This window comes from Convolutriloba macropyga, chromosome 1, assembly GCF_964194025.1.
Source record: "Convolutriloba macropyga chromosome 1, txConMacr16.3, whole genome shotgun sequence".
NCBI classification, from domain to species: domain Eukaryota; kingdom Metazoa; phylum Xenacoelomorpha; order Acoela; family Convolutidae; genus Convolutriloba; species Convolutriloba macropyga.
In genome coordinates this window covers 29,696,660-29,723,022 of record NC_134468.1, presented here as the reverse complement: position 1 = coordinate 29,723,022, position 26,363 = coordinate 29,696,660, and the positions used below count along the sequence as shown (strand labels likewise).

The 26,363-nt window shown below is 34.0% G+C and overlaps 1 protein-coding gene across 3 annotated transcripts in view; it reads left to right on the top strand.

Annotated features, from left to right (window-relative positions):
* Positions 1 to 10,126, top strand: part of LOC142348093 (calretinin-like) — a 53,697-nt gene extending 43,571 nt beyond the window's left edge. For all 3 annotated transcript variants that reach the window (XM_075399260.1, XM_075399273.1, XM_075399265.1), the window contains 3 exons: positions 371 to 467; positions 3,999 to 4,070; positions 9,533 to 10,126. In XM_075399260.1, the coding sequence (XP_075255375.1) occupies positions 371 to 467; positions 3,999 to 4,070; positions 9,533 to 9,673 (310 nt within the window). In that variant the 3' untranslated portion in view covers positions 9,674 to 10,126. The remainder of the gene's footprint in view (positions 1 to 370; positions 468 to 3,998; positions 4,071 to 9,532) is intronic.
* The last annotated feature ends 16,237 nt before the right edge of the window (positions 10,127 to 26,363 follow it).

Genomic DNA, 26,363 nt, shown 5'->3' with positions numbered 1-26,363 from the left:
TGTTATGGTTGGTTAATCTTAATTTCATTAATTTGGATGCAATTTATTGAGAAGAATAGTTACAAAATAGCGTAACGAAGGTATATCCGTGGTCGCAACTTCCCGGCATCATACCCTATCAAGCGACGACAATTACTTATTTCGTCATTTCTTACATTTGTTGTACTTTAATTAAAACCAATCAGATTATTTGGCCAATCAAATTTAAGCATTCTGCTCTGATTTTTATATTTTTTCATTGGGCTCCGCCCCGTAAAGTCAATTATTACCAGTTATATTCCTCCAAAGGAGAAACAAGATGACAATGTCATTTTCTTGATACTAGTTTTTCGCGAATATTGTAGAAAAGTTGAATTACCTTACTTTTTAGACTTCTGCCAGTACAGGAGAACTTTCTTCTCCAGTTTGGAAGCAAACCCAACTTGACAAAAGATGAGTTCAATGCAGTCTTCGATCACTACGACACTGTCAGTAGCCCAATTAATACATGAAATCATAGATATTTTTTTAAAAAATCAAAAGTCTTTCTGAGATCTTCTCAGGATGTTTCAGCTTTTGTTTCCATGGGCCAACTCAGCTTAACTCATTACATGCCTTTACCAGTACCAATTTTTTTGAGTAAAATCATCCTTGTTTTATAGCTGGTTTTCCACTTTTGTATCTTAATACATTGTTAAACAAGGACTTTCCTTGCTGACACTTAATCCTTTTAATTGGTCTGTAAGTCGTTTCGCTTTCTTTGAAAACAAGTTTATGTCGGTACAAGTAAACGATTGTAACGTCTACTGAGTTCTGATACTATGTTGTAAATTATTTGGTGGCGACGGCGATTGAAAAACGTAACAAGAGGTACCTAGTTTACGAAGTTTATCGGGGATTGTGGTGCTACAGGTCATTTTTATTAGCTGAATAAGCTGGCCCCCTTCCTGTAATGACAACAAGCAAAATTTGGTGTACCCACCAAATCAGAGCTGAGAGTGTTTTCAGGTTCCAAATTAGTCCTCGGGTCATAGTAGCCAAATTAGTCCTCGGGAATTTTTACCATTTTGAAAAACTTCAGTCAATCGATCAAAATTACATTTATGAAAATCCTTTTTAATAGGATCAGTCTAAATTTCCTGAACTGATCAGTCTAACGAAGCTGATTGACTTTGTCCGGGCAGGAGACGCTCAAATCAAATGTGCAATTCATCTGAATGAAGTATATCGAGAGAAAATAAATGCATTAGCATGCATACGTGCTTTTTAATTAACAGACAACAATGAGTTTCAATATAATTTTTATTGAAACTGGCATATAACAACGAAACATTAATGTCCTATTAATTTTAACTGCTTCCTATAGAAAAAAAAACAGTCACGCTTCAAAACCAATGCTTTTTGGCAAATAGATATTCTTTAGGCTACTAAAAACCAATAGACATTAAATCAAGTTCTAGGTTTTAGCAGATCGTCGGCAGAAAATTTGTTGCTTTTCAGTATGAAACGGTATGAAAAATTTTTTCTACAGACTCATGAAACATTTCAAAGGCTAAAAAACAAAAAAAATCTTTAGACCAACTAACAGGAACAAAGACCTCATGTATAGCATTACAATTGATTTTTACCAAACATATAATCCAGATTGCACATATATAGAAAATGAAAGAACAAACACTGAACGTTTCCATCCTAGTTAGCAGTTTTCATTGTGCTGGTATACAAAATCAGAGTTATCCTTGGTCGATACAGGAGGGTCAACTTATAAGAGATGTTTTTTACAACATCTCAAAGTTAACCAAAGAATTTATACTTGCAAGTTTACTAAATAAACTTTACAAGTTCCTACAAGTGAACCATCCAGCTTATAAGTTCTTACAAGTTTACCATTCGATCTTACGAGGCTCTTACAAGTTAGGTAGGCTCTTCGTCTTGCCTAATCTCTGGCAAAACATGAGAACCTCGAAGGCGAATGCACACATATATTTGCATCGACATATTTTTGAAAAAAAAAGCAAACATCAGAAAACTTTTAATCTAAAGCGTCGAGAGAAAAATTCTTCCCTATTCAATTTTTTTTCTCGAAAAACTTCAACTTTTGACTTTATTGGTCTTCCAAACTCTTGATTTCTACTTTATAGTTTCTTGATTTTTTCTTGGCGTTGTTGAACTCGTAGAAGGTTCCTTTGTCAATTCCTTGTAGAAGTTCCATGTGGGTCCTTGTAGAAATCCTTAACAGGAAATTGTTGTATAAAAACGCACGTACAGACACGCACACTACCACACACACACACACACACATATATATACATATATATATATATATATATATATATATATATATATATATTTATATATATATATATATATATATATATATATATATATAAATAAATATATATATATATATATATATACATAGACAGACATATATACTCACATCGCACACGCTTGCACGCACATCATCACACACAGGCACACAAACAGGTACATTTATTGAATAAATAATCGGATCTTTTTTGTTTGTGCCCCTAGTCCGTTATGCATCCCCAATTGCAGAGCACGTGCCATTAAATATTAATTCATTATGCAAAAATATGGCACATGTGTCTGGTGGTGCAAATAACATTCACCCAGTAAGCTGGGGGGGTACTGACGGAAACGATCCAAATATTCAAGTATTCTTGATGTTTTATCACACGAATTAGTAATCAATGAAATAATATGATTTGAAAATGTAAACGATTTAAGATAACTAACTATCTCTACCTTTATAGTAAAGTTTGACAGAAGTTTACAAGATAACCATCAGACTTGTAAATTCTTATGTTAAAAATCTGACTTGTAAGCTCTTACAAGTTAAATATCTTTCGTAAGCAACTTGTACGTTCTTGTAAGTTAACCATCTTGTCTCGTCTCGGGATATTAACAGCTTTCTTTGTGCTAGTATACAAGATCAGATTTCCATCAGCGGTACGCGAATATACTATTGTGATTGCATTCAAAATCTAACTCATCTAATTCAAAGTTTGATGGAGGAAGTAATTTTAAAATTGTGTTGGCTTGTTCTCGTTTTATTGGAAAAAATTGAGCTCAAGATAATTTGAGTTAGCTCTTCAACCAATCACAGTTTGTCTAAGTATTGTTAACTTTTATTTAATGTTTTTGATACTAACTGAAATTATTTAACCGAAATATTTTTCTTGAATAATGGAAATTTCGGAAAAAAACGGATAGTAGTTTTGGTTTGTTCAAGAAACTATCGCTCAACCCACAACTACGTTTAAAGTTACGTGCAAAACAATTTCACTGGTGCCTCAATATAAAGTTTTGGTTTTGTGATGATTGCGGAAAGAAAAATTAAAAACAATTTTGTTAAAAACTTAAAAATTTTCTGATTGTATTGATATTCCTGGCGAACGATGACTTTTTGAAACATAAATGTTTTGAAAATCGTGATTTGTTGGCAATTTATTATCACTTCATTTGACAGTCTTTCAAAATATGAAGCTGACTAAAATAAGAAGCTGATCTCATCATTAATTTTTATTTTTATCTCTATACAAAAAATAAATCTTTAAAATTTGCCTCCACCTTTTTACGTAATTGTTTCTAATGAAAACAGCCAGCTGTTTTGTTTATTTTCAGATGAGTCTGAAGAAAACAAAAGAAGAGTGAAAACAAACTTATAGATTGAAGCAGATATCTATTTCGTACAGTTCTGGAAAAAACTCTTTTAAATTGTCTTTTGACCATTTGACTGATGAAAATGAAATCAACAGAGATTGCATGAGAATAAAGACCAAAATTTGCTGTAGTTAGTCATGTAATTGGACAAATATTATATTCTCACGACTCAGCGGATAGGCTGTTGGGACATTCCTCGGATTTTTATTCAAACGTTCTGTATGATTAAGAATGATCAATATTCTGAAAACTGATAATTCTTTATTCTTGAAACATTAAAAGTTCTATTATCAGCTGTTTTCAAATGATTCCTTTTTCGTTGTTGTTGATAGGATGGAAATGGAGTGATTCAGGGCGATGAACTGACAGGCTTCTTAAAAGACCTCATGGAACACGAGAATCAGGTAATAAACAAATAGGATCTTTTCCATTTGTAACCCCCCCCCCCCCCCCAGACATGGGTGCGTATTCTATTTACAGTGCCCCCAATGTGGCTATACTATTATTACCACAATGATTTACCATGTAATAAAACGCGTTCTATAACTGGGAAGGGGTGCATAACGTACTGGTGGAGGGGCACAAACGGAAAGGGTCATATGTGCAGTCATCCTCATCTGAACTACAAAAAAAATCTGAAATTATCCTACATAACTAATGTTATTGATCTCTTTTGTGTCTTTTTGGCGAGATAAGAAGACAGATGGTTTCCTAGAATTTGATTTACTGTAAAAAAGGTGTAATTGTCTAACCCACATATGAAAATCCACAGAGGTTAGCATTATGAAACTGAAAGAGAAATTTGCTAACCAAAAGAGGCGCTTTTTACATGCTTCCCACTTGGAGCTTTTTAATTAAAAAATTCAAAACGTATTTACATGATTTTCCAAGAATTAATTTTCATGAATCGATTGAAAAAAATCCTGTCTAAAAATTAGGCAAAAAATGTCTGTAGAAAAAATTCTGTGAAAAAACAATTTACTCAAACTTTTTTTATAGAAAAAAGTGCGTTCATGTTCAGTCTTTTGGGTGATCTTTGATGTTTCCAGACTTTGTAACTTTGAAGCCCCCATTCGTGCTTTCATCTTCGGTCTTCACATACGTGCTTGCGTCTGGTAGCTCATTCTGGGTAATGATCAATTATTTTGTACACCCAAGTTCAATCACTTTAGAAGGCATCTTTATGAGGGTTTAATTTGAAGATAAATGAGAAGAAATTGAGGTATCGCTCTTTTGGAATTTATGAAAACAATTGATTGACCTCGTAGGTGGGAGTCTTTTCAAGCACCACATTTTTTTGCACCCAGTTGTAAAGATGCTTAAATAGCTGAAAAGAGTGATGACGAGATCAGTTGAGTATTTATGAAGAAAAGCAATTATTTTGTCTTAAAGAATATCTAATGGAACTTTTGATTGATTCCTCAAGTGATTGATTCCACCCTGCGATTGATAAGATATCCGCCCATTTGTGTAAGGCTGTGATAATCTGCTCCACTTAGTGGTTTACCACAAAGTGGTACCGTTTGTTTAACTTTTGCTCCGAGTTCACTAAACGAACGAGTACGAAAAGGTAATCAGATAAGAGCTTTTTCAAAAAAAATGACAGAAACGACTCTGGAAAAAACGACGAAAAGAGAAAAAACTTCAAATTTTGCTGTGATTTGGACGTCGTCTCCTTATTTGTTCATAGAGTGCTTGCCGATTTACCTTGGTAGCAGATTGATGCTATTTGTGATTGATAAAGCAGAAGAGTAAAACTGTTAATGGGACTTGTAATCGGGCATTGTTTTTTTCCGGATGAGTTCAAGCATCCGTTCAATTTTGTCAGTTTTTGCGCTCCTCAGGTAGTCAATTCCTAATTGGATCAGTCCATCCCTTGCTGCAGGTATATTGGCTTCTTTATGAAGCGTTTTCAATTTTTGAAAACGTTTCTCCTAAGCAGATTCTCAAGTCTTTCTTTGCGTTAGCTGTGAGTTTGTGGTAGTTATATTATGTTGAGCGATCCAGCGAGGTTTCAATTTGTGATTGATATGATAGCAGCATTTTTTTGGTGCTCGGTTGACTTAGTTCTTCTTTTCATGCTTGGTTGACTTAACCGCCGTAGATAACAGATATTAGATGAGGAGCTATAATTACGTCTAAAAATTTAACGGAAATTTCTTATTCAATCAGTTTTCCTTCTATGAAAAGATCAAGACTACAGTTTTTCTGTTTCATTTTTGAACAGCAATTAAATTGGTTTTCCAGATTGCATTTTTGTTTTCAGTTTTTCGCAGCATTCGAATATTTTGTCTAGTGGGCAATTTAGTTTTTCTTGTAATAGTCTACAGGAAGGCGACTTCTATTAAAGGATAAAGTCATCAGCATAATGAGCAGTTTGCGTCAGTTTATTTGCAATACCGCTGACATGAATCAAAAAGAGGTGCGATGACACTTCCCTGGAGTACTCCGGTTGTTGTTGAAAGTTGCTGCTTCAGGAATAATCACATGAGCACCTCTTGTGAGAGAAACAAGTTAAACCATCTTAATAGTTTTTGTCTTATTTCTGAACAGCAATTAATTGGCTTTTCCAGAGTGCATTTTGTTTCCTGTTTTTTTTGGCAGCGTTTGGTTATTTTGTTTAGTGGGCAATGTAGCTTCTCTTGTAATAGTCTACAGGAAGGCAACTTCTATTAAATGATAAAGTCATCAGCATAATTAGCAGTTTGCGGCAGTTTATTTGCAATAACGCTGACATGAATCAAAAAGAGGTGCAATGACACTTCCCTGGAGTACTCCGGTTATTGTTGAAAGTTGCTGCTTTAGGAATAATCACATGAGCACCTCTTGTGAGAGAGAAAAAATGAAACCATTTTATCACAGTGTTTTTAATATCCAACACTCGTCGCCAATTAGGCAACGGTTTTGATCTATTTGCACTTTGCGCTTTGTGGAATGGATACGGTTTTCATGACGTGTTATGACAGTAACTTTTACAAATTTCCCTCATATCTTTGCGATGCAGATAGTGAGGTTGATAGGTTGGTAGTTTTTGGCCTCGTTTCTGTTTTAAATCGGCTCGGGTAACTTTTTTACTTGAGACCCTGTTCAATTATTTGGAACGTAATAACAGATAACATGTTGTTAAGCAATTAGGCAAGCTTTTAATATATATTATTCTTTATCCCCGGTCTTGAACTAAATCACTCTTTGTCTTGGAGTTTCATGGTATAAGCCTTCTTTTAATACGCAATGAATTTTTCAACTCTTCAGTGTTGGAGAAACAGCTTTGTTTGTTCTTCAGTTTTCCCGAAATGCTGATCTAATTTCAAGCTTTCCTTTTTGTGAACCTTCACCGTATACTCCAGTAAGGTTTTAAAGATTCTGCTTTTTTGTTGTCTCTCTTGTTTTGAGCTGTTTATCGAAAACTGTGCTTTTTCTTTTTCTGAGCAATAGCGAGACAAAACTTTAATTAATCTCAAAGATCTCTCATTATTTAGAGTTTTTGCAATAGGATTTCACTGTTCAAATTTTTCCAAAATTTGCAGGGATTTTTGTATTTCTCTATGATGGAAGCTTGTTTGCTTCTTCAATCTTCTATGCCCCACTCCATATGCTGTTTCAGCTTTCTTTTGTTTTTGACGGATTGGATTGATAGTTTTCAGTCAAAAAAATTTTTTCTGTTGGTAGTACAGTTCTTGTAGAAAGCAGTGACTAAATTGTACAGGAACTCGATTATATTTTTTCCGCTAATCTTCTTTTCGGCGGATTGGGGGATGCATTATATTTTTTTTTTCATTCTTGTCCTATTAGCTGTTTAATTATCTTAAAGTTAAATTTTGCTTTTAAATCAAAATGCAAAATTTATCTTTGGCCTTGGTTTAAAATTGTGCTAGTAACGCTTTTCTCACTATCAAATTTGTCGACAGCAAAAAACGTATCAAAAAAGTTGAAAACTGATTGGTTGCAAAAGTGTAGATAGAGTTTTGATAGTCTCTTTAATGTAGAAATTATGTGTGACAGCAGTTGTTTAAAAAATATTTCCCTTTTCAATCAAGTGTGATGTTTTTACAGTTTTAAGGGTTACAGATGCAATTTGATTGTGGATGGGCTGTGTTAAAATTTTGGTTGATATAAAAGCTTTCCACATCTGTTTTGAAATTTTCCGACATGCTCAAATTTCGGCCACGTAACTTTATAGACCGACAACCTATAGATTACCTAAATTAGGTGTTTCAAAGCAGTTTCTTGAAAAATTTTTCACGTACAAATAATGCATATAATTATGATGTCCCTATAGAACATTTTGTGAAGGTCGGTTGAATTTTGCTGAGCCCTTCAGCAAGACAGACGTGTATGTTATTGCTGAGACACTTCAGTTTGCGATTACATTTCAGGTTTTCACCGCACCACAATTCATTAGCTGCATTCTTTTTTTCATTTTTGTTACCTATGTTATTGCATTCTGATAGAAAGCACATCCTTTGTACAAAGTTTCCTGTGGATCTCTACTACAAGCGCCTTTGGTTTTGTTTTTTTCCTCCGTGCATTCTTTAGTGCGTATTGGCCAGAGCATCGTCCGTAGAGCTGTTCATTTGTACACTTAATGGCAAATTTTAAATATGTGATGCCGTTGTTCTTTTTGTTTATTTCGCTTCTGAATACAAGTTAACCGTTCCTAACACCGTGCTGTTGACCGTCGTAACATGAGTTAGTGCTTCTGTTATTACTCGATCTAATTTTTTTGGGGGTGTTTTCCAGTTACTGGGCTCATTATCCTTGATACTTTAAGACTTTCATTCTCTTATTGCTTAACAATTCATCTTCTTTTTCATTATCCTGCATAACGTGATGCAGATTGGTTTTAAAGAAGCTTCGCTCGGTCTTGGGCTCGGCAGCATTTTTTTTTCGTTTACAATTGTGTCTGGGAACACTTCTTGCAAATTTGAATTTGACATGAGACAATCACTGTAGGCTCAATATTCTGTCTGGTAAGTTTTGGAAATTTTTTTTCATTGCTCTGGCGAATTGCACTCCAGTCGGTCTTGTACTGGTTTTTACAACAATATGTCTAATAGGCACTGCTATTGATCTTTGCTGGTTTGATTTTGAACACGTTAACGTTTGTTCTGCACTTGTAAAGTTTCATCTGCGTCCTCTGTTGCTTCTGCTAAGAAACCGTTTTTTGGCTCATTTCATCTACAGCTTATCTGAAGGCTGTTGTTTGTTAGGAAGGGCAATATTTTTGATCTATCGTGAAGGGCGAGCTTGGTAAATTTGAAAAAGCAGGAATAGTTAAACAATATGTTTTGGTTGTGCTGTGAAAGTTTTGAAACTAAATGTTAAGGGCAAAAAGTGAAAGAGGAAATTTAGAGTCTGCTGAAATGGTTAGAAGAAAATTTGAGAATTTTAGTGAAAAGCTTCTTGTTATAAAAAGCAAAACTAAGGACTTTCCTATCAACGCGGAGCATTAGATTTCCTGTCACACATCACTGATCCAGACGTGAGGATAATAGTCTTTTACACATCATCATCGTCATCATCATCATTTATTAGGACAACGATTAATCTGGTACCTCAACCTGGGTACTTAACTGTATTTTCAATAAATTTTGTTTTCGTTGTTTTTGTCCTCTAAGAATATGATTTTCAATATTTTTGCTCAAGAAACTTGATTTCATAATATATTTCAATTGCAAAAAATGGAGGCTTCGAGATGTTTGCAAAAAAGCTTATAAGAGATTTAGCTGGAAATTTCAAAAGAGAGGGGAGGACTTTTACAACTGCTGGCGTATTTTTTATCCACTACCCTATAACATGGCTACAGAAATTTGAATTTGTCCTTTTTATTTCGATTTCAACTTTGTGACAGACTGCATTATTGCAGGACATTGCGGCCAAAGAGTTGGAGGAGTACAGGAGAGTATTATTGCGTATCTGTGATATGAACAAAGACGGCAAATTGCAGAAGGCAGAACTGAGTATGGTGCTGTGCATGGAGATGGGAAAGAGTTTGGAGGAGAAATAAGTACTCGCAGGAGAAAACAATAGCGACATAAGGATGAACAAACAAGCGTTCTCGTCCACAATGTGAAGTAAACATGAACTCCCTCCCCTTATTCATATTCCATAAAACTACCATGCCCGTTCCCAACCCCGCCGCCACCCCACCCACCTAAACCGCACTCTCACACGCACTCGGTCTTTAGTGATCTCTAGTTTTATAGATGTCATGAACGCATTAAGAGCTTCGTAACATCCATTTGACAATGGAAGAAATCCAGCGGCTTTTTTCACTCGAATCATTACCAGCTAGAGCAGACGCCAAAAAATTGTCCTCTTCGATCAGATTTACTCGTTTTGGTAGACGAAATCCTCTTTATATATCAACACATGGGTCCCTAATTTCCCTTAATCCCCTTAACTTCAAATATAGATTCCCGCAGGAAATTTTGAATCTGTTCTGCCCCCCCCCCCCAGTGTTTTTTTACGCCCCCTAGTTACAAATATTGTTATATAGCACGTTACTATGTAAAAAATAGCACGTGCGCTTCGGGGGCATAAAAAATATAAGCCCACTAAGCTTGGGGGGGGGGGGGGGGGTAAAGCAGAATAGATCCGAATTTTTGAGTCTCTGCTCTCTCTAAATGGTAATGATTTTGGTGGAAATAGAAACCGCATTGCGACATTAACTAAAACGATTGCTTGAAATTTAACGAAACAGTCATCACCTTTTATGTCCATTCAACTCTCATTAATTATAACTTCAACTAACTATCCTTATCCACTCTTTCATCCCCTGACTATATTTGACTGTCAGTGAGATCTGACGATAAAAAACCGGATCTATTCTGTTTCCCCTTCCCCCAGTGTTATTTATGACCCCACCTACAAATTTTGTGTTACATATAGCACGTTACTATGTAAAAAACAACATGTGCGTCTGGGGGTCGTAAAATTTACATGCCCACTAAATTGGGGGGGGGGGGGGCTATAACCAGAATGTATCCAAAAAACACCATTGAACCATTCAACTATTTTTTGTGCTCTTTATGACCACTACAAATTCCTTACAATGGTTTTATATGGAACAGAACCACAAATTGTGCTCTTAGGATATAATGTCAATCAGCCAAACCCGTCATTGCATACTAGTGAATTGGAGTGATATACTAAAATCTATTCAGAGCTCCCCTCCCCCCCCCCCCCCCCCACCCCCACTCTTCCTCTCACTTAAGTGCTTGATTTTGCTGGCAAGTAGAAAAACATTTTAAATGGAAAAGCTATAATTGTTGATGAATATAGTTATTTGTACAGGTCGAGAACAGGTAGGTGCCTTGGTCAAAACAGCATAGAATCCAGACGTAAATTGAACACTTCCAGATCATCGCTCATCTGTTATATTTACACATTTTTGGCGCTATTTTTTCAGAGGTTACAGATGTTCATCAAAGTATACAAAACCTTCCTACAATCCGATCATCAATATGGTGTTATAATATCAAAAATGCTAGTTTAACTATGTTTGATAACAAACTAGGTACTAGAAACCGACAAGCAATTAATATTATACTTAAAGAGAACCATTGGAAATAAATCAGAGAGAGATTTTTGGGTATATGCGTTCCAGACACAGGAGTGTGAGCAAAACTGATATGCGGCCAAGGCTTAGAGCATAAAAATAAATTAAATCTTGAAAAATTGAATCGTTTCCAAAATTGAATTGCATAAGAATTTTTAAAAGTTCACTCTTTAGATTTGAAAATTACTCATTTTCTTAATTCTCCTAGATCCTACCTATTGTTAAAGAGCAGACTATCACTGCAACAGGAGCTGATATATTTTGTCACGAGTTCATGGGGGAGTACTTTGTAAGCACTGAAGAACTAGATCCTATTTTTCTGACAATATTTAACTTTTGTTATTTCCCAAACGGCGTCGTTCCTCCTCTCTCGCCTGTAACTCAAACTGATTAATTTTTGACCATTTTTAAAAAAAGATTCCGTCTTTTTTGACCAAATCAGAACCCTAAGTTTAAGACTACTACCAACAACAGAGCACGGAGTAGAAAGGTAGGAGTTAAAGGAGAAAAGAGCGAATTATAGGATTGTATTTTTTGGGAACATACAGAGTAAGACTGACTGCATGCAAAGACCCATACACACACATAGACACCACACAAACACACACACAAACAAACAAAGGCAGAGACACACACACTCTCTCTCACACACAGACACAGGCACACAAACACACACACACACACACACACTCGAAAACACACACAGAGAGGCACACACACACTCTCTCACATACACACACAAACACACACAGGCAGACACACACACACTCAGTTGAGAAATGGTCACTGTTTTTCGATCAACCAACAAAGATATTGTCAGTCAGTTTTAAAGATGAAACAAAAGATTCATTACTTAGTTGCATTTAGTCATAAGTGCAGCCAAAAAATAGATATTTGCATATTCATGGAAATCCATTTTCTTCCAATTGTTATTTCTTACAACTTGCCAATTGCAAGTTTTTGCTATAATAAAAAATTTTTAAAAAAATTTTGTTTTTCTGTCTCTATCCGTGTTTTGAACAAATAGTGATCACTTAACACTATCTTCATCACCTCACATTTCTGTTTAAAAATGTGTCTTAGCAGAGTGATATAAATAACGCAAAACTGCTATTTTATATGTTTATATGTTTTCTCATATTGATTTTTATATGTTTTCTCATATTGAACTATTACTTCAAAATTTAAAACGTGCTGATACCAACATGGTATTCAAATTTGAGCTACTTCCTTCAGGTTGAAAATGTGTCAAATTTTATCCAATAGCTTAACCAGCTTTGTCTGATTTTAGAAAATGCAGCCAGCTTATGTTGTTCGCGGACATTTTTTATGCTACAGACTTCATCTTGTAGGTCCAAAAATTGAGATTAAGTTGATAAAAACGATTGAAATACCTGAAAATTACAAATTTGTAATTTTTCCTTGTTGAAACCTATCAACAAATTAGCACAACTTGTTTCTTCAAGAATACTTCCTTGTACATTACAGCGCATCTCTTTGATTTTGCTGGTGCACAAATCAGTTACCGGTTTGTAATTTTGAGAGCTCTCCAAACTGACTCTAAATTGAGACAAACCGATCTAAGGAATATCTCTCCTCTCTCTCTCTCTCTTCAAAATTTTTTAATATCAGATTAATCTGGTACACACAATGACATCCTGTACCCTAGTCAAATTGGGACGGTTATCTGCTAAGATCTTGCAAGACTCTTGCAAGACTCTTTTATGATTATGCGTCATCTTGTAAGAGCTCTTACAAGACTCTTACCAGATAACCGTTAATCTTGCAAGTTTCTTAGCAGATAACCGTTGTTTTTATAAGATTCTTACCAGATAATCGTCGACTTTGTAAGACTTTTGCCAGGCAATAGACTTTTTGATGCTTTTTTTAAATTTTTTTTTAATGTGACAACTGATACAAATGATAAGAAACCAGGCGCTGCCTATTTAATGAAAACAAAATGTGGCCGCGGATTTTTTAAATTGAGCGGCAGAAAAATTTTGAATGTTGGCTATGCTCACAAACAGCAATACTTTTTATGTAGCTCATTTTGTGTTTCAAAGTTTTTCGCGGTGAAACCTTTCTTTCTATAGGGTGGAAAACACAGGCTTTTTTGGGTGCTTTAACCAAAAATGATGAAACTCCTACCTGGTAAGGATCTTGTAAGTGTCTTACCAGATAACCGTTGCAATCTTGCGTCTTATTAGATAACCGTTATTTGCAAGAATCTTGCAAGATCTTAGCAGATAACCGTCCCAGTTCGTCTAGGGTATTGTGTGAGCAGTCCAGTTTGATAATTAATTTTGTTTTCGCATCTCAGAGTTTGTAATAAAATTGCAACACTGCCCTATGACAGCTCCACAGAATATGATGACCTTATTCCGAATGTTGAATTCCATCTTGAATTGTTTTCCGCAGAACTCAATAAGGGAGTGTAAAATTATTTTGTAGAAGGCTTTCCATTTCAGATGATAAAGTCGTTGCAATTTGATGTTAACTGTGGCATTGAAGCGCAATCACTCAAACATTATTTTCAAAAGCCCAGAAGAAATCTAGGCCTACGCCAGCAGCTCTAATCTTTAATGTGAATTGATTTGCGTTAATTTTCAATACCATAACACGAAATCAAGCACTTTTCATGTTGGCCCTAAATGTTCGTACAATTCAATCAGTTCATCATTAAGTCGCTATAAATCATTTCTATATTGAGTAGTATTGTTTGTGGCTTGGGGTTAATTTATGGATTTGTTAATAATAGAATATCAAATTAGTACTCGAATTTAATTATTCTCAAGCTCTTTTAATACCGCAGCGCCTCTTTCTCGAATAAATCGTGCTCTTCGGGAAAATTCAGTGCGCATTTTTGGCTGATATATCGACGCTGAACGCGGTCTTCTCGCTGACAAGGTCTTCAGTTTGGGCACAAAAGATTTATGGCCAAACAAGCCAGAACTCTAGAGCGAAAGTTTACAGTAGATCAAGTTGAGGGGTGAGATTGACGAGGTGTTTACTTCTTACACCGTAGAAATAAAGCTTCATTGTAGAAAATAATATTTCATCTCCGAAACTGTCATTAAAAATGAGTCCACACGGTGAGGTTGCCCGTCAATGAACAGACAATTGAAAAGACGGGGTGAAGTGAGTTCTTACTACACGATCGAGCTTCAATAAAATCTGATCATGAGGTAGCTAAGGTCTGAATATTCTGAATGTTGTTTGGTTGTATCTGATTGAAGTCATTGTTCCGACACCACTTGTGGGGGATGGAAATGGGTTTTTTTTTGTTCAGACAATTATTCGGCCGATCGATATATTCATCGTTGAGAAATGTGAGTGGTATTATTAAAAAGCTCGTCCCGAGTAGAATTCGAAATTGAAAAGATTTTTTGAATTTCGATTTTTTCGAGGTTTCGAGTTATCGAGGTTTAAAGTTTCATGTGAACGCGGGATATTTGGTTCACTTTTATTCATTTTTAGCGTAATTTTTATTCGAATTAACATTTTTTCTATAAAAGTTTTAAAACAAAAAAATTTTTCACGCTACGAAATGCATCAATTTGGTGTTCCTAATAGACGAATGGCGACTAAAAGACTAGTTCTGGTCTCATAGGGAAAATTACAATAAAAAAATTCTGTTTGAGAGCTGTTTTTTTTTAGAGAAATTTTTACATTTTCTTAGGTCAATAAGAGAATAGTCACCTTTCATATCGAGATTCCGTTGATGACAAACCTTATTTACAGTCCAATGATGCCCAATAAACAGAAAACTAGTGTTCAAGCAATCGCTCTTATTTTTCTGGCTTAGACTCTGAGTGTTAGTGAATTTTAATGAAATTTTGATTTTCTTTTTGAGATTTTGCTGAATTTTTGAAGTCCTATGCCATAAACAAGTTAACCAAAAATGCAATAGTCTTCCTAAAGAGCGTTAAGTGAACCTATCTTGTGCTTTGAGCGGACAGATAATGGCTGTTAGGACTTCTGAAAATTTCTGAACGTTGGCCGAATATAAAACATAATTTTGCGAACTTTAAGTCAGTGTCGATATAATAGGACCACCAATTTTTTTATTGCAACCACAACAAATCTGGCTAGCTGTTTTATTTTCATTATTTGGTTTTATGATTTCGATGCTAGTAGTTTTCATATATTTTTTTAAATTTTTGTATATTTTTTTCATAATTTTTATTCCTTTTGGAATCTTATAACCTAATCCTTAAAATGATAGTTCCCATTGACTCAGAGAATATGATTAAAGGATCATGCGTAAAATTTTCATAGAAACGCTTGTATATTAATTGACTATGACTTTCTTGCACTTTTCTAATAACTTTTTGGTTTTGCCTGTTTTTGTTAATGTTTTCTTAGTCATATAGACTTATTCTGATGCCCTACTGATGACAGGTCAGCAGCAAACATCAAATCTTCTCATCGAGGCATACCATAATATCATTGTTACTATGGGTTTTCTCAAAGATTCAGTGGTTTTAAAGCTTTTGTTCATATTTGCTGGTTTTTTGAGGCCTTACAGTTAAAAAAAAAGAATCCTATTGTTTTTTAAAAAAATAATTAAAACTAGAAACGTTTGTACTGAACAGTTCTTTTTTTAATGACTTCGACACTTTTATCTCATTTTTTTAGAGTTTGCTGTTTTTTATACTTTATGTAGTCGTAAAAAGCTGAGAGGTCTCGTAAGCTTCTAATTGAGGATTGAATTAATGATAATTCTCAATGCAGTCTGTTCATAGTGAATGGCGTTAAAGTCTTTGGTATCATTCGTTTTCAATTTTTTTTACTTGTTTGTTATTTGTATAGTTTTTGTATTTTTCTTATTGTTCTTTTCGTCTTTTCGTCAAATTGTAAATCTTTGGCCTCATTAAATGGTCATTTTTAACTCCTTGTTTTTCAAAAATTAAAAATTACTATTGATATTCTGTCGTAATAGAGGTTTTGTTTGTGGGACAATATGCGTTTTCAGAAATGTTTTGTGAGCGGTCAACATTTGTGTTTTTTTCTCTTCTCTTACCACATTCGCCTATTAACAGAGCCCATTTTTTTTCAAATGAGGCTCAAGTGAACTTTTCTAGTCCGTCAGTATAATTTTAGGTCAATTAGTATAGATAAATATTGTAATAAAAAAACAATATTTATATAATAGCTAACGATTTTAATGGCTTCAATAATTTGTGTTTTCGCAGACTGTGTGTTATTTCGTGAGCTTTTCTGCATTCTTTGTCCGTTTCTATGGCTTAATCTTACCAAGGACAGATTCTTTCGTAATAATTTTTAGTGCAATTTATTTGACTAAAAGCTAGTGATTTGCAAGACGTTTGAAGTTATTTGTTTTAAAGTACTATCTGCTCTGTTGCTAAGATAAAAAATTTGTGCAGATAAGATTTTATCTGAATGCTTTTTGACGCTGTTTACTGGGTGTTTTTACATTTAGATATTGAATTTTTGCCGTTAATTTTTTAGTTTTGCTTATTTTTTTTTGGTCGTCGTAGTCATTTTATTGGCAGATCATATGAGGGCTCTAATGAGGAATGGAATTATGAAATTCAATTAGTTTGGGTGTGACACGATTTTTTAAAACTCAAACATCTGTTTTTGGTTATCTCTTCAGTTGGTTGACACTTAAGTCAAAATTTAGATCAGCTTGGGTCGGAACTTCATGTGCTAACGCACCTTAACGAACCTCCTTGTTTGGCTCTAATATTTTTGAGGCAATGTTTGATCATTAACGAGCGAAACATTGTCTAAAATCGAGCCTAAGTTTGATCATGCTCAGAACACCGAGAGCACAAGAAAATATTTGATTTACGAAAACGAAACTGTTCAAAACTAAATACACGAAAGATAATTTACCAAAACTCATAGCAGACATCAATTCACAAAATGAAGTTCGTATTCAAAAATTGAGAGAAATGCGTCAAAATTTGCTCAAAGCCGAAATGAATTGATCTGGAGCACTATACCGGCTGTTCTTTTATAATCAGTTCATTCTGGCGAAAAAACATAATGCTATTAAATATCAACCCCTAAAAAATTGAATCGATGAGCGAATTTGAACGGCAATTTGTTCTGACACCAAAAGTATGCCATTTTTCTCAAATTTTAAGCATCTACAAAATTTCAATATAAGTTCACCCCCACATATGTTCCCCAGATATTCCTCGCCCATTGGTTCTAACTTTTTAGATTAAAACAAATAAGAGATTTTCCAATTCTTTACGCCATTATTTTTGCCCGAAAATTTAGGTAAGGTAACAGTTTGAAAAAAAACGGCAACATTTATGAGCACTTCATTATGTCCTTTACTTGTAAAGAAGACTGTTAGGGACACTTTACTAAATGTTTTTTGTTTTGGAGCAACGCCCTTAATTGTTTAGTTGGTGTTCGCCTAATGTTTCCGAAGATTTAATCGATTGTTTGCTTAATGGCTTCAAAATATGCTTCCTTTATTCCAGCTTTTGGTGAATATCCGACGGCAAGTTAGAACAGAGTTATAAAATGGAACTACAAGCAAAACGAATTCCTTTTGAGCTAGAGTATGTAGTATACATTAAAAACTGTTGCGAAATCTCAATTTCACTTTCAGTGTGATATTTCTAAAATTTTGTCTAAGGATGGATTTTGATGTTCTGTTTTCGGTAGAATACAGGTTTGAGTTAAGAAAATGTGACGTGTAAAGTGTGATTGTGATAAGTATGATATTTTTGTACTAATTACCAGACAGTATCGGATTAATAGTGGATCGAAAGCACAAATTGAACATGAAAACTTGAACTACAATTGACCTCAATCAAATCAACACAGTTGTGTATCAACTTTGCTGCACTTTCTAATTTGAAGACTTTGAGTTTCATTCCAGCAATTACAAAATATCAAACATTTAGGAATAGCCGTATCAAAAATATATCTGAGCTTTGATACGCTCGCAAACGTTTTTCCTCGTGGTATTGATGAGGACAGCGTGCAGTCGGCTTTTATTGCTGACATTTTGATCCCTCTTGACAGACAGACCAGAAAATTTATTATGAAGTAGCAAAAGTTTTTAAGTTTACGTGTTTTTTTAGCGGGGACCTCAAATAATACAAAAACTGCCTTATTTGTAATTGTTTCCGGCAAAAGAGTGAGAAAAATTTTGAAAAAGAATTCATTATTGATAGTTTTTTCAATGTTTCGTGTAAAAAAAAGAAGTAGGTGGCCTTTAATATTGTCGTTTTGAGTCAAATTGGATATAGAAAACAAAACTCAACAATTGAAGCTATCGTGAAACAACAAAACACACTTCTTTCATTCTGTACAGTTGCTTCTTGACGTTCAATTTTTAAACGTTTGAAGCACTTTCTTATGCATTGCTAGTTTTAAACATTAGAACAATAGTTTTTTAAACAACAGAATCTGTAACAAAAATTGTAAGTATCAAGAAATGTAAATTATTCATGTAAATATCTTCCTTTAATTTATCCCAATCATGACGATGACGGCAATTATTAGACGATTACGATCAAAAAAGATGAGAACAGTCATTTTACAGGATGGGACCAATGCTGTTCTAAAACAAAAAGCGATCATTTAGAAAACTTACTTTCAGATTACCAAGATCTTGTCTCCGCAATAAAGCAAAAGTTCAACCCCAGAAAATTTAGTATTGATGGAAGTGCCTCCTTTGCCTCCATTAAATAAATTGCCGAAAAACGAACAGACAAACAACAAAATTTAATTTTTGAATTCAATGGAAAACGGCGCGAGTATATTACACAAGAAAACACTCAAAAAATTAAAATACTTCTTGTCTACAACATCAACATGTTGAGTCAAATGGCAAATTACAACATTCTCTTTTACGGTGATATATACTTTAAATTTCAGCAGGGAATTCCGTTCATTAAAAATGCATTCATTTTCTTTTAAGTCATTTTCTTGAAGTCATTTTCTTTTAACTTCTGGTAATCCTGTTCGTTTACAATCATCGCAGTATTCGCAAACTGCATATGTGATTAGGGATAACACTTACAAAGCATGGAGGCAAACATATCGTAAAACAAATGGATTTTGAGCACAGTTTTTCTTTTAGCTGTTTTGCAACATGTAAGGCTTTATTAACAGATTTTGCTTAAAATTGCAAATATTCGACTCATAGTTATACTATGTGTACTACTCATTGTCTCCGATAGTATTTCATAAAATTTGTTTACAGTTTTCATTATGTATCTCGAATACCTTCATTCAAAAGAAGCTCTAACATCAAACAATGTGCTTTAACATCCAAATTCAACGTTTCTTTTTTCTTGGTTGTTATAGGGTACCTTCTACTAAACACTGGTGATATCGGAATAAACCCGGGACCTGTTTTGTCATATGCACTTATGATGAAAGGGTTAGAATTATTTGATTCCAGAACAAAAATTCTACATCAAAACGCCAGAAATTTAGCAGGATAACATCAGCCGTTGAGGAACTCATTCACTACATTGGTTTTAAGTGCATATATGCTTTTAATGAGACATGGTTGTCACAAAATTATCCGGAAGAGTTTTGGCATGTAGATAAGCAAAACTTAGAATGTTTTCGAAAAGATCGCATCCAAACCACAAAAACAAAAAGGGGTGGCGTTACAATGTACATTCAAAAATTTTTAAAAACTGGTCTTCGCGATTATTTCAACTGCATCCCGGATATAAATTTTGAATTTTTATGGCTTGAGCTGAGCATACAAAAAAAGAAATGCGTACCAATTTTATCATACTGTCACGAAAAACATAACAGACGACTACGAAACAAGAATAGTAGCGGATGCGATTTTGAAAACTGATCGTTTTGCAACAATTACAGTTCTTATATCTGTGATGCCAAAATCAAAAACAACAAAAAATTTTTTCGACAAAAAAACTATTAAGCCATAGCGTTCCACAATTTTATTGAAAATCGGACTAGAGACACTTTTTCGGTGCAATAACGGGAGATATCATGTCTTTAGAATTTCAAAGAATTATTGAAAGAGCACTAGCACTACATTCTTCAATTAAAGTCTGTTATATTAGACAAGACAAACCAAAATTTTTGCTTCAAGACAAATAACTAAGTGAGACAACAAAAAGCCAGTTTTCAAGAATAAGCGATGATGAAACTACAAACGATTTACTTCGCCAAAAAGAAAATCGATTTCTTTCAAGTTTTATAGAGTTAAACAGTAAAAAAGCCAGATGGAAACTCAATCAAGATCTTTGTTATAAAGAAAAGAATCAAACAAGAACTCAATCTTTATTAAACAGTTTTGGTAACAAGATAACAAAGCCTTCGGAAATTGCAGTTCTTCTAAATTACAGATTTTCTACTTGAAGAGAGTTCATTGGCTTGCAACAAACAAACAACATTTCTCCTAAAACTGCTCCAAGAAAGTGTTTGAAGTTCCGATATATAACAACCAAGGAAACAAATGTGCTCATAGATCCATTGCCTACAAGTAAACCAATTGGTCCTTAAAAAAAACCAGCTTGGTCAATAAAGGATGCTAAAGCAGCGCTAACGGAACCACTAGAAATTTCCATCAGATCTCAAAAAAGCTTATGTAACTCCACTTTTGAAAAAGGAAATCATCAAAAACAACTTATTTATAGAGCCATTTCTGTCACTTCCGCTTTATCAAAAACTTTCCTAGAAGGGTAGCTGTTTTTGACTATTTGTCAATTTCAACAATTGGAACTATCCTGAAATCGACAGAAAAATTAAGATTAAAACTCAACAAGAAAAATAGTTGTTACAGATGCGTTTTTAGATCTTTCAAAGGCCTTTGATTCTATAAATCACAAAATATTGTTACGGGGACCTGAAAATTTAGGTTTTGACAACAAGCTACTAATTCAATAGAGAAATATTTGAGAGAAGAAAGCAAAGAGTTGTCCTAAATGGAATTGAATCAGATTGAAAAAAAAATGAAAACAGGAGTTTCACAATATACTATTTTAGGACCTCCTTTATTTAACATTTACGTCAACGATCTAGCAAAGAATGCAGACAAGGATTGCACGGTCGTCTGGTATAAAGACGACACTTCCCTTTTTACATCCGACACTGATGAAATATTGCCAAAAACAACACTTGAACATAACATTTCGAAAATCATTTATTTTTTTACAAAACCCCAGATACTGGTGAATAAGCAAAAACAGAATATATTGTGTTCAGCACCAGGAAAAGGTTAACAAATACTGTTCTGAATGTAGAAAAAGAAAAATAACAGAATCAAATAGTGTGAAGTATCTTGGCGTGATCATAGATAGCAGACTAAAGTTTGATGCAGAAATGAAAAAATCTTCAGAAAATAGCTTGTGAAACAAAAGTTTTGAACACACTTAGTGAAAATTTACCAGAGAAAAGGAAAATCTTATTAATTAATGCAATAGTAATTAGTCATCTACACTATTCCGCTTTAGTTTTGACAGGGTTGCAAAACTCATTACTAACAATTTTAGAAAAACAATTAAATTGCCGAATAAAAACCATTTTTAATAGGAGAAAAAACGATCGATCCACAGATCTCAAAATTCGCAACAAATATTACCAGTCTCCCTTCTCTTGAAATATCACTGCTCAAAAAATTTTTTCGCTTACACATCAACAATCTTCCAGCATTTAAAATTGAACCTTTCTCTACCATGAGAAAAAAACAACATGATAGATCAAAAATTAACGTTCGATATAAGAAAGAACAACACTGATTCTTTTATTGCAGAAGCTATTCCAATTTGTAATAGTCTGCCTTCCAATACTAGACTGAAAGCAACATCGAAAGCTTCCTTAAAAAGAATTGAAAGAATTTTTTTGGAAAAAAATTTTATAGGGCTAAAAAGTAACTGATATGAAAGATGACATTGAGAGCATTAGATTTCAATTTTTATTTTTTATCCTCATGTACATATAAATTTGTAAGAAAACTTTATGCTCGCATTTTGATCCATTTTTTACTAAAGTGAGGTAAAATTTTTGGTTAAGTAATTTAATGATTTTATAGTTTTATAAATTGTTACATTCATAATATTACGTTGCCTCTTTTACCATTTGCGTTTTTCTCTTATATGTCTCAGAGGAAACTAACATTGTTCTTTGTTTTCCTGAAAAAAGCGAGTGCGGTCTGATAGGAAAAAGAGATACGACATCTTAGTGCACATTAGGAAAATAAAAAAAGACACTATAGTGCTTATGCTTGCTTCTTTGCATTCTTTATCAGCCTTCAAAGATTACACTAAATGTCAGTTTAAAAAGCCGTTAAAAAGACTGCTTAAAAATTATGTAACGGCTGCTCTTCTATCAATGAGAACCAAAACGTTACACAAACAAAGTGTTGGCGCAACTTCTGTACATCAGCAAAACGTTGACCAGGTAGCAAGAAAAATTTTTTCGAAAATGAAATGAGTGGAATTAAAAAAAATACAAAACAGAAGAGTTTCACAGGCTGGATCAACATAGTTTGCCACCTCTTTTTGGGAAAAGAAAAATCTCCCCCAGCGACTGAAGATTTTAGTTCTTGGTTGAGGCAACTTCTAACCCAATAATGAACTCAACGAGGTCTATAGCAAGGATTCTCTATCTGTGGCTATTAGCACATATTGGGTGCAAAAACGCATTTTTTCATTTCTATGTTTCAGTGCACAGTCTCTGTCTATGTTTAAAATTCTAATATCTTAATTATGCGATCTTTTAGTTGTTCGTTTTAGCTCAATTGCCGTATATTGAAGATATCGAGCGCTACTTAATAATGATCATTGCTTTTGTCAACAAGACCATATTGCGCAGTTATTTAACTTTTTGTTGCAAAAAAATTGTTTTACAGTATTTGATTAACTAATCGGGAACGACTAACAAAGGTGTAAATGTCGTTATTTATCTCATTAGATGTTTTACGCAGCTTGTTTAGATTGTGTAACCGTACAGTATTCAGAACCAATAGAAAATGTTACAAAAAGCAGTTGGCTCGCAAAATGGCCATATTTTGTTTCTCGATCAATTTTAATCTTTACTGGTTGGTTTTAGCTGGATCGCAAATTTGTCATGGTTTTTAAGTTACTAGAGCTTTGTTACAAGAAGTTGATAGCAATTCTGTTATTGATTGGAGACTTGTAGACTTTGGTAGGAAATTGAACATAATTTACAACTCAGCATACTCTTAGCTTCAGTCAGACTTAAAGTTAGGGTCCTTTAATTAGCCCGAGCAACAAAATGGTTGACGGGATTATGTTTCAATAGAATTTTGCACAGGACCAGGCCGGCCGAAAACTCGAGAACCAAGCGTAGGAGGGAGACCCAGTAGACAATAAACAACATCTGATTAGAAAATTTCTGGCCAAGTTGAGAAATTAACCAGTGAGCAGGGCTATACTTCTCGAAAGATTTTACTGCAATCTCACCAATGTAAAAAACAACCGGACCCTAAACAAAACAGTATCAGTGGAAAGAACATACCGATGCCTTTTTGTAGCTTACGATGAATTGGATGAAAAACGATAGCGAAAAAGTCTACTCCTGATTTCAAAGAAGTACTTGTGGGTTTTTGACGCCAACAGAAAACATAATTTGGGCAAAAAAGGAAGGGTACTCCAATAGCTACTTGAACAAGTACCCAAACTTGGAGAAATTTAGAAACATCGAAGTGATGAAACATCTGTCGATAAAACACTTTGCCGCTTTACATTTTTGCAGAGAAAAGCTGTTTAATTTTCTGGGGAAATATCAGACTTGGACAAAGATTTACGTAATACCAAATTTAATCCCTCAGACAATCTTTGTGTAACAAATTAGATAAGCACTTAAAGACGCTAGTAGCTAACAACGCAGTAGTTATTCCTGTCATGACGCTAGTAGCTAACAACGCAGTAGTTATTCCTGTCATGAAGCTAAACATTGACACTACGCATAAGTTACCGTCGATTCGAACTCCAAAAGTTTCAACAGACAGCAGAAAATGGAAATCTTATTGTCATCCATGTTTTCAGGTGATAACGACGTAGTAGGAACAAAACTTGTTAGTAGGAGCGACACTTAAAAAATAGAAGCAAAACAGAGCAACGGTAGCAGGAGCGCAGGAATCAGTTAGAAAGTGAGCATGAAGAGATGGAACTACGCCACAAAAACAAGTTTTTTGTCTACAACAAGAAGATTTACAACAAAAGGAGCAATTTTTGCATATTTGTCAATTTGGTTATAGAAAACGAATTTCGACAATTGAAGATATCCTCAAATCAACAGAACGAATAAGATCAGAACTCAACAAGAAAAAAAATGTTACAGATGCCTTTTTAGATCTTTCAACGGCTTTTGATCTGTACACCACAAAATACTGTCAGGGAGACTAGAAAATATGAGTTTTGGCACTAAGCTACCAATTCAACAGAGAAATGTTTGGGCGAAAGAACGCAAAGAGCTGTCCTAAATGGAGTTGAATCAGATTGAATAAAAATGAAAACAGGAGTTTCATAATGTACTATTTTAGGACCTCTAATATTTAACATTAACGTAAACGATCTAGCAAAGATTGTAGACAAGGATTGCACGGTCGTCTAGTATGCAGAACTTTCATTTTTACATCCGACACTGATGAAATATCGCCAAAAACAAAACTTGAACATAACATTTCGAAAGTTATCTATTTTTTTACAAAGCCCCAGATAGTGGTGAATAAGCAGAAAACAGAATATATTGTGTTCAGCACTAGGAAGATGTTAACAAATACTGTTCTGAATGTCGAGAAAGAAAAATAGCAGAATCAATTAGTGATAAATATCTCGGCGTGATCATAGATAGCATACTAAATTTTGATGCAAAAATGAAAAAGATTCTTCAGAGAATGGCTTGTGAAATAAAAGTTTTGAACACACTTACTGAAAGTTTACCAGAAAAAACGAAAATCTTATAAGTTAATGCAATAGTAATAAGTCATCTACATTATTCCGCTTTAGCTTTGACAGGATTGAACAAGTCATTACTAATAATTTTTATTACATAACAGGGTTGCAAAAGTCATTACTAATAAAGTCATTACAAAAGTCATTACTTCTAATTTACTAATCTCAAAGTTCGCAACAAATATTACCATTCTCCTTTCTCTTGAAATATAATATTTTTTTCGCTTACTCAGCAACGATCTTCCAGCACATAAAATTGAACCTCTCTCTACCATGAGAATAAAACAACATGACATGTAAAAAAAATAACCTTCGATATAAGAAAGAACAATAAGTTTTTTAACCGATTCTTTTTTTGCAGAAGCCATTCCAAATAATAATAGTCTGCCTACTAATATTAGACTAAAAACAACATCGAAAGTTTCCTTAAGAAAAGAACTGAAAAAATATTTTGGGAAAAAATTGAAGGACTCAAAATTAACTGATATGAAAGATGACATTGAGAGCATTAGTTTTTAACTTTCATTTTTTATCCTCATAATATAATTACAAAATTGTGAAAAGTTTTTATTCTCGCATTTTTGGCTATTTTTATTAATGTAAGGTCAGAGTTTTAGTTAAGTACTTTAATGATTTCATAATTTTACATAATGTTATATTCTTAACTTTACATTGCCTCTTTTATCATTTGCATTTTTTTCTGTATCAGAGCAAATTAACAATGTTCTTTGTTTTCCTGAAAAAAGCGGGTGCGATCTAACAGGAAAAAGAGATGCGACATCTTATCGCACAATACGAAAATATAAAAAGACATCATAGTGCTTTTGCTTGCTTCTTTGCATTCTTTATCAGCCCTCAATGATTGCATTAAATGTCAGTTTAAAAAGTTGTTAAAAAGACCGGCTGCTCTTTTATCAAGAAGAACGAAAATTGTATACACTGAAGTGTTGGCGCCACTTCTGTATATCAACAAAACATCGATTTTTTCGAAAATGAAATGATTTCTAAAACAGAAAAAAATTCTAAAACAGAAAAGTTTCACAGGCTGGATCACCATAGTTTGCCACTTTTTTCGTGAAAAGGAAAGCCTCCCCAGCAACTGAAGGTTTTAGCTCTTGGTTGAGGCAACTTCTAACCCATTAAATAACTGAACAAGGTTTATAACAAGGACTCTCTCTCTCTCTCTCTTTGGCTATTAGCATATGTTGGGTGCAAAAATGCACTTTTCCATGTCT